General features: G+C 36.1%; 1 protein-coding gene across 1 annotated transcript; it reads right to left on the bottom strand.

Annotated features, from left to right (window-relative positions):
• Window positions 1-226: 226 nt before the first annotated feature.
• Window positions 227-3903, bottom strand: LOC107613812 (solanesyl diphosphate synthase 1, chloroplastic). The gene is made up of 6 exons (XM_016315973.3): window positions 3252-3903; window positions 2653-2786; window positions 2186-2313; window positions 1966-2069; window positions 1384-1511; window positions 227-1212 (listed from the first exon to the last, which is right to left on the bottom strand). The coding sequence occupies exons 1-6, from the start codon at window positions 3472-3474 to the stop codon at window positions 664-666; spliced, it is 1266 nt and encodes a 421-aa protein (XP_016171459.2). The 5' UTR covers window positions 3475-3903; the 3' UTR covers window positions 227-663.
• Between the last annotated feature and the right edge of the window lie 6219 nt (window positions 3904-10122).

Below are 10122 nucleotides of genomic sequence, written 5' to 3'. Positions count from 1 at the left end.
AAAAAATATAAGTTATTCTACCTGAATGGCTTAGTATTATACCATTAGTAATTCAACAAAAATAAGTATGAAGTGTTCCTCTTTTCATCATCCTCATTTTTCCCATATAACAAATTTATCACAAGTCAAAGGATTCAACTTGCATATTGAAAGGTTATGATTGCAACAAAAAAAAAAGTATGAAAATCTTTTCTAGGTACATGATAACATAGGTAATAAAGTATGGTGACGAGAAATGATGATTTCACAAGCTCAATTGTATGGTATCTTCACAAAATATAGAAGAAAAAGATACAAAAGACAATTTATCATCTTTTCCCTCCCCTCACTGTTTTCAAGATCTCAGAAAAGAACAATGGGGAAAAAAATATTGCAGACATGCTGTTTATACAACAATGGAGTATATATATATATATTATTTTCCATGTAATTTAATTTGCAAGTTGCAAATATATTAAGTGATGACACTGTGTTTGCTTTGTTCTTCAATTTCTATAATATAACCCCCCCCCCCCCCCCCCCAAAGTAGCTCATGTGGAAGCATTTGCTGGAAATTCTTGAAATGACATAAGTTCAAATGTCATGGTTCTCATCCTTCTATTAGTATCAAAGAATGTTCTTCTGATTTTCTTTTCAATAATATGTTCTCTGCAATACAAATGCTCATGCAATCCTCTGAAGGTTATAGGCTACCATATCCTCAAGAGCTAATCGAAATATGCTTGGAGGAAGGCATTGAAGACTCTGAATAGCAAGATCAGCTTTCTCTTTTGCCAATTCTTGCGCCCTTTCGATGCCACCACAACTCTTGACCAACTTGATGGCTTCGTCAAGGGAACTGGTCTCGCTGAATTCTGATTCAATGATGTCCCTCAACTTTGGTTCTTTTTCCAAGGCGAAAATCACCGGTGCAGTGAGGTTACCTTTGGCAAGGTCAGTGCCTGCAGGTTTGCCTAGTTGCTCGGCCGATTGTGTAAAATCCAATATGTCATCCACAACTTGGAAGGATAGACCCAGATTCTTTCCATATTCAAACATTTTCTCAGTGATGTTTCGGTCGGCGCCACTAAAAATTGCAGCTCCTTTGGTACTGGCAGCAATCAAAGAGGCTGTCTTATAGTAGCTCTTAATTAGATACTCGTCGAGTTCAACATCACAATCAAACAAGCTAGAAGCCTGCTTTATTTCACCACTTGCAAAATCTTTAATAACCTGTCACAGCAACAAGAAGTGTTGAAAAAATCATTGCCTGTTACTGCCAGCAGTGAAAATTTTCAAACAAGAAAACATGGATCTCTTCAAATTCTCTGGTTGGCTTCAAGCGGATAAAGTTTGGAAGTTAAAAATGAAGATTTTTTAAACAGGTATGATAACTGAATTTACCTGACTGATAAGTTTAATAACTTCGATATTTTCAAGGTTGGCGAGATACCATGACGACTGTGCAAACATGAAGTCTCCGGCCAACACTGCCACTCTTGTTCCGAACATTTGATGAACAGTTTCCTTCCCTATACATACATAACAATAACATTGAGTTCAAATAATGAAACTCAAACCAGATGAAGAGATAGTAGGGAAGAAAACCAAGAAACCAATTGTTACAGTATGAAACTTTAAAAAAGAAATCAATATATACTACAAAAATAGCATGTGAAATTATAACTGTTTGTAACATCAGCAATATACTAAGTCTGAAACCAAAAGTTCCAAGATCTAAAGTTCAATCCAATCAAAGTAGAAAAAGATCTATTCCATGTGAACATTGGAAGAACATATCATTTTTTCATTTTTCACTTCAGTTCCATTAAAAATTAAAGCTGACTTAAGTTTTATTCTTTCATCCATTTTTGGAGGGACTATAGCAGGAAGTAGATCATCAGATGATAGAAAAATCAAATGAAAGATTCAACTTTTATTTCTTCAAAAACTATACAGACACTTTTAAAGAGATCACAAGTTTACCTCGTCGTAAGTCACTCTCATCTAGTACATCATCGTGTATCAAACTTGCAGTATGAATCATTTCGATTATCTCTGCTAACCGTCGATGCTTGACAGTAAGGTCCCTAGAGCCATGCATTTAGAAGGTTAACCCTTCAACTCTTTTAGTGTCATATGAATAGAATTTCCACAACATGCAAATAATGTGTGTGTGCACGATTGAGAGACAATTTATGCTTACTTCAAGCCAAGTAGCTCTGCTGTAGCCCGTGACACCAAGAACACCAGAGCCGGTCTCATCCTCTTCCCACCGGCGCTAAATATCTGCTCAGCTGCAGACATTAAAACTGGATTTTCTGCACCTACAATCTATCAGAATTAGAGCATCGTCATCAGATACCTTAAGCATTAATTCAAACATTTACTGTTTGTAAAGTAAAAGAAAATAAAATGCAACAACACCAGCAGATAATAAGAATGATTAGGGCTAGACTAGCAAAATAAGGATTTCAATGAAAGTTAACAAGTCAACAAAAATGAACGCGGGAACTGATTGAGTTGAATCATTGAACAGTGAATATAATTCATTCCATTCAAAGTTCATATCTTTTTCTGGTCAAGTTAAAGGCAAGGCAACAACTCCAGTTCAATCTCAGCATAGAGTAAACACAGAACACAGCATGAATTCTTCGAAGAAGCATCAATTACCGATTGAAGATTTTTGTTGAGTGTCTGCAGGTCATCAGCAACTACTTCAAACAACTTTGATGGTGATATGGGGGTTTCTGAATAACTCTTCAAGTCCAATCCTGTTGGAATTCCTTGAATTGCATCAGTTCCACCTATAAAACGAAAACCAAACCAAATTTTTTCAATGCCTAATAGAACTTACAACTATCATAAGCCTGTAATCAAATACCTATATTAATTCATTCAAACTAGTAAAATTTATCATTGAAGCATCTTTTCCAAAAACTTAAGTTGTTCAGTAGAGGCATGTAAATACTTTTATATCTAATATGCATGCCCCTCACAACCACTTATTTTGGGCTTATTGAATGGACAATGCAGAGGTCTACCCATATATTGTGCTAAAATACAATTTTAGGATTGGGGCAATAAGGATCAAACTCTAAAAATCTTTATCACAAAGGTTCTGAATACCACCATATCATGAACCATCATAGCTATCAAAAGCTATTGAATAGAGAGGCACAAGAATGTTCCTCTATCTAATGAAATTAAGCAACTCAACTACACACTTCATATTTGATCAAAAATTATAATTAAAAACAACAAATTCATACCATTAACAGTAGGTTCAGCAGTCTTCATAGAAGAAACCCTGCACTGAATGCTCCTACTCTTGCAGCAGACAAAATTGGCAGCACCATGACCTCCTCTTCTTCCCCACACTTTAGAATTCACCCTTGCAGCATAGCTTCTCACAGTGTTAGCATTGGAGGAGCATCCACAAGAAACCAAGTTTTTCCCAGCATAATCAATGCTTTTACTTGTCACAGAAATCATTCTGAACTTCTGCGCCAAGCCCAGAAGCTGAAGAATGTGATGAAGAACCAAACAAAGAAACCAATACTAAAATTAAAATCACAAAAGACCCAAATGCGAAATGAGCTCAAGCAGAGACAAAGCAGCAAGTAGCAGCCATTGGAGGAAGGAAAAGAAAGAAAAGAAGTAAGAAAGGGTCTTTTATATGTTTTTCTTTTTTATGGCTCACAAGGTTTTTGAAGTGCTGGTTTTGTAGAAGAACGAACAAACAACACACACGAAAGAGAGTGAGTTAAAAGAGTTTAAGTGAGTGGATCCTATGAGCCCACATCGGATGCAATGCCTGTTCGGTTTTTCTTATCAGATTTTGGTGAGAGAAAAGAAAAGAAAAGAAAAGAGAAGTGATGAGAATGAAATCTGTGACTCGTGCTTCTTTGGACTTTGATTAGTAATAAGATGATAAAATATTTATATATATAAAGAACTCATTTTGGTCAAGTTTTATGATGTCACAGTCATAATTCATTGGGAAAATGTAAGAAATTTTTGGAGTTGATTCATTGCTAACTGTTGTTTATATTATTTTTGGGGTTGGATTTTAGGGTAAATTACTCTTATTTTCTCCCCCCAAAATTAGATAATAAAACACACGTGAAATTCATTAATTTGTCATGTCTCAACAAAAGAAAAATCACCTAACTGTTATATTTTAAAAAGACAGACCCTATATAAAATTAAAAATATTATTTGTACACTAAAATAAGTGACTAAAATCAGCTATTAATGTATTTATATATAATACATGTGTAGTTTAATTTATTTTCAATATGTATTTGTACTCTAATATGTATTTTATCATAGTAACTAATTTTAATTACTAATTTTGATATACATGTAACATAACTCTTATAAAATATATGAACATAAATAATTATAAATTATATTTGAATAAAATCTTATAAAGAAAATTTATTCATAGAAGTTTCAACTTTCTTTTTTTATTAGTTATATCCTTTTTAGGTAGTTCATATTAATTTTGATATAATGCTAAAGTAATTTATATCTATAATGAATTACGTAATTAGTTAAAAAATTGTTTTGAATTATAACATTTGAATTTGATATCCTTATTACATAAGATAAATATCGCAAAATAATAAAAATTAGTCAATAATAAAATTATTATAAATATTAGATATGTAGTTTTTAAGTTTTGAAGTTTTAGATCTGTGAATTTGTTGTTAGTTGATTGTATTTATTGAAACTAAAAAATAAAAATAAAAACTTTTTTTAATCTCTGATTTTAAAGTGAGCTTTTTTTTCTATATTTGCTTTACATAAAAAGATATTAAGAAAATATCATTAATGTCACAAAATATAATCATTAATTTTTTAATGCTATTATATTAAAATGTTGAAAAATAAATTATTTTATTGATTGAGTTTGATAATTACCGAATCTTAAGTAGGCAAAATTTCTTCCGAAAACTAAAATACTGATAATTTCATGGCGAAATTTAATTTTAAACTTTTTTATATATAAAATCTATAACCGATAATTCAATATTAAATTTTAGGAATTAACTAACAAAAACATTAGTTATATGAAGCAACTACAATGTCCTCAAGATTTACAAATTTGATAGATTATAGAGATCAGACAGTAATAATAGTTACGGAAGTGCTACGAAAGGAGGTTGAACATAAGGATAGATTGGTAAATTCAGAGTCAATTTTAAATGAATGGAGTTATGACAATTTAAGGCTCAATCAAAGAAATTTGGTAACACATCAGCAAATTGATGGTAATAATGAAGGGTGGACAAATTTTGTGGGATATAACGAAAAGAATGAAGTGGATTTTGAACTCACCTTTCCGTAAAGTTATAGTTGTAACTATAATGAGTTAGTAAAAGGGATAAAAATTGATAAAGGTTTGAGAGTTGTTGATTGGGCCAACAATGCTAATAATTTCAAAAACAATGCGTTGGGCCAAGGGGGCCCAAGTTCATCAACGCTTGTGAAGGAGGGCGCTGACACTGGCTTTGTTGGGTTGGATCTGCAGAGTGCAGGTCGGGTTGGGAGGGTCCAGGTTACAAAACCCGGATCTCACACTGCTAAAACGCCGCTACGTCGTCCTCGTGCGTTGAGGGGCCATGGCGAGTAGCTTCGGAAAGGAGGAACCTGTGATGGACGCTGCCAAGTCACTCAGGCTGAAGGTGGGGAGGCGCGGCGCCAACTGGGCAGATTGGCGGGGGCTGAATCGGTGCCGTGCGAGCGTGCTATCCGGGAGGAAGAAGACCATGATGCATTTGTTGATGGAGATGGATTGACGAGGATGGTGACCCAAGTTGAAGCCATTCCAAGGCCCGCTGGTGGGGCGCCGGGCCTGGTAGCCGCTGATAGTGAAAGGAAGGCCGGTAGAGGGGCCAGAACAGTGGAGGCAGGGGACTTTACGTTGGAAAAACAGGGTTCACGGATTGTGATGCACCACTATTTCGTGGTACATTTTATGCTTAATTTGAATGGATTTCATCCATTATTCCCACATTTATTCAATGAAATAGCAGGGTTTCATGACTTTCTCCTAATTTGTTTTTAAGAGTGAAAACATGCTTTTTAGGCCCTTAATTGGTTAATTTGAAATCACCTTTGAATCCACTAGATGCCATTATGTGTTTGTTAGTGAATTTAGGTTGAAAAGGCTAGGAATGGATCAAAGGAGTGAAGAGAAAAGCATGCAAAGTGGAGAAATCATGGAGAATCAAGGATTTGGAGTGCATTCATCGACGCACATGCGTGGCAGACACGCTCGCGTGAATTTGAAGTCGCATGGCGACGCGTACACGTGACATGACGCGTACGCGTGGAAAGCAAATTGCCAAGCGATGCGTACGTGTGACCCACGCGTACGCGTCGCAGCTTGGGCGTGACCTCATTAAAGTGAAAACGCTGGGGGCGATTTCTGAGCTGCCCAAGCCCAAATCCAACTGCTTCCAGAGCCTATTACATGCAGAAATCAAGATGAATCAAAGGGAAAAAGCACATAGTTTAGTTTTCTATCATGCTTTAGTTAGTTTCTAGAGAGAGAAGCTCTCTCTTCTCTCTAGAATTAGGTTAGATGTAGATTTGGATTTCTTAGATCTAGGTTTAATTCATGCTTTGATTCACTTTTCCTTTACAATTTCTTGTTCTTCTACCTCTACTTTCTCTAGTTTAGTCTTTTACTCTTGTATTTGTTTATTTTGTTGTTGATGCACTCTTGTTTTGTCTATTTTCCTTTTAATGCAATTTTTGTTTGATTTCTTTTATTGTTGATTTGAGTTGTTGTTGTTAATTTCCTTGCAATTGGTAATGTAGATCTACATTTCTTGCAATTTTATCTTACTTTCCTTTTTTGCCTTCCAAGTATTTGATTAAATACTTGGAAGGATGTTAGAATAGATTTTTGTGTTCTTGGCGTGGGATGGTAACTTAGGTGCAATTGAGTTACTAATGTCCAAGTCTTGATAATTGGTGTCCATTGACTCTAGCCTTCCACTAAGTTAATTAGTGAGATGGTTAGGACTTGTGGATTAGGATTGGTGTAGCTCATTTGACTTTCCTTTACTTGTTAGATGATGACTTAATGAGATTGATCCTTGCGATTATCACGTTGTGGTTAGTAATAAGGATAAAGATCCTTGACCATCATTCCTTGCCAAGACCTTTTTATTATTTGAGTTTCATTTACTTCCTTGCCATTTATTTTTTATGTTCCTAATTCAAAACCCCAAAATATGCATCTCATAACCAATAACAAGAACACTTCCCTGCAATTCCTTTGAGAGACGACTCGAGGTTTGAATACTTTGGTTATTATTTTTATTGGGGTTTGTACTTGTGACAAACAATTTTTTGCATGAGAGAATTGTTTGTTGGTTTATAACTATACTTGCAACGAGATTTCATTTGTGAAATTCTATACCAACCAATTTTCCGTTCATCAAAATGGCACCATTGCCGGAAAATTGCAAATGTGTGCCTTGTTATTGGTTATTGTATATATGTGAATATTGTGAATATGTTTGCCTTTTGTTTCTTTGTTAGTTCTTGCTAGTTTTAGGATTTGGTTTTCTTTGTTTCTTATTTGATTTTGTTTTTATTTGCTCTTGCTATCATGAATTCTCACCCTTTTGGCTATGAGTTTGGTTACAACTAAGTTGTAGGAAATGGGAATTTCAATGGGAATATGCATTAAGGATGGAACAATCAAAGGTGGGAGGAGCCTTAAGCATATGTCAACCTTCTTGGCAACAACCTCCTCCGGTTTCGTATAGGTATAATTCCACTCCTTATGCATATCAATCTAATAGATGTGGTAATTCTTATTGTACGTGTCAACAACCACCACCACATGCCTATGAACCACCTCCTTAACATAGTCCTCAACCATACTCACAAGCCTCTTTTCACCGAATACCTTCCTATGACCCTCATCCATCATATAATCAATCACCCTTACCTCATCCTTGTGACTATTATGTAAGAAAATCCTTAGAGCCATCACAATTTCAACATCAATACTCCCAAGAACCACACATTTCATATGCACCACCTCCATATTCTATCAAGAAGAACCATCTTCCTATTATGATCCCTTTCTCCAAAATGATGAACCCTCCTATCCACCCCAAGCCCCAATGGATGATTTTCTCACTCTATTCCTTCAAAGGCAAGAAGAGATGAAGAGGGAGGTACTAGAATCCACGACCGCCTTGGTAGAGGTGGTAAACCGATTAGCCTCCCAATGTTTGAGCACTCAAGGAACTCCCATGGCCACATGTGGAGAATTAATTGAAGAGCATAGCATGAAGGAGAGATTGGAAACTCTGGTGGCAAATGAGGAATGTTGCTTTGTGTTAGAACAATTTGAGGAACCTATGCTTGTTAAAGAAGAGGAAGAAGTGGTTGAAGACTTAGGAGATGCAGAACCTCCATGGGAATCTAGAGTTATAGAAAATCCCTCTAAGAAGATTGAATTTGATGTTGAGAAGAGTGCACAACCTCCAAACCAATTTTTGAATGAAGACTTGGAAGGAATGAAGCAAGAATTGAGTTCCCTTGGTGATGAAAATCATGCATCAACCCTTCTTGGTGGTGAATCCTTTGAACTTGAATAACCTTCTCCTGGTAAATTTGAAAGTGTTGTGGAGGTAGATTTCTCTCATCCGTTCATTTATGATTTGAGTGATGGAGAAGAGTTAGATGAAATTGATGAACAAACGATTGAATTTGAGAAATCCTGTGAAGAGGTGGAGGTCCTTAGAAAAAGAAGGACGGGAGTTGAATGCGCTTTGTCAAGATCCTTAGAAGCTTCTTTACCTAGGTTGTCGTCCACTCCTCCATTTGAGTGGGTGAAACTCATTTCTATTAGCTTTATTGTCCCACTTAAGTATGGCTTTCTTGAAACGGATGGTCAACTTAGGGCACTTTGCGGGATGAAGCGTAAGAGAAAGATGTTTCGTGGTTAGCGTTGTAAATCAAGGCTCATTATAGTTGATACTTCAAGGATTAGATACAAAGGTTTGGCTAGTGCTCAATTAGATGGGTCTAGAGGGATAATTTGGTGCTTTATTGAGAATTCATCTTGCTTACCACCCGGATGGAATAATGATGATCAACTTGAAGATGGGTGTCAAAACAAAGTGTGGGATCCCGGATCGCACAAGGAGAATAAATTTTGGGAGCTCATGGTTTGTGAATAACTCCATCAAGGCTTGAAGTTATTAATTTTGAAGAATGGAGCTTATTAGAGACTCAAGCATTGGTGGATGTTCCAAGATAAATACAAGCACAAGCCACCTTGATAAGGAGCTCCCCATAAGTCTAACTTAAGGACAATAAATAAAAGTGCTAGGTGGGAGACACCCCACCATGGTAATATCTTTTCATTTTCTTCTTTTGTAAATATTAGTAGAATTAGTTTAATTTCATGTTTTGATTAGTTTGTTGAGTTTATTTGGTAGTCTAATATGTTAAATAAGGTTTTATGGTGTTTTGATAGTTGTTTGGAGGTTTGGAATGTTTGGTTTGGTGCAAGAACATTGAAAAATTTTGAAAAACAGAGCACCAACCCACGCGTACGCGTGGCCCCAAGCTTTTCAACCATCCACGCGCACGCGTCACCCACGCGTACACGTGGATTCAAAATTTCCACCTCCATACAAATTCTAGAGAGTTGTGCCTACTTTGTGCACGTTTTGTGCCTCGAGCACAAGCCAGCCCACGCGTATGCGTCAGGTGACGCGTACGCGTCGCCTCTCTGAATAACACACCACGCGTACGCGTCGCTCCCATTTCACCACCCCACGCGCATGCGTCACGTCACGCGCACGCGTGGATTTCCTTGTTTCACATCTCTTCTTTTCTTTTCTTCTTTCCATTTCTTCTCTTTTCCTCTCTTCTTCCCTTCTCTTACCCATCATCCAACACTACCACACACCTTTAACCATTAGTTAGTTAGTTAGTTAGCTATTTAGTAAGTTTTATTTTTGTTTCATTTTCCATTTTTTTATACGTGTTGGATTATTAATTTTGTTTACTATTTATTGCTGCTGATTGTTGATGAGATGTTATATTAACATCATTGTTGTTAATTGTTATTGTTGGATTCATTGTTGAGGTTGT

This window comes from Arachis ipaensis, chromosome B8, assembly GCF_059453495.1.
Source record: "Arachis ipaensis isolate K30076 ecotype BB chromosome B8, ASM5945349v1, whole genome shotgun sequence".
Taxonomy (NCBI): Eukaryota; Viridiplantae; Streptophyta; class Magnoliopsida; order Fabales; family Fabaceae; genus Arachis; species Arachis ipaensis.
The sequence above is the reverse complement of the archived record's forward strand: the minus strand, read 5'-3'. Positions and strand labels throughout refer to the sequence as shown.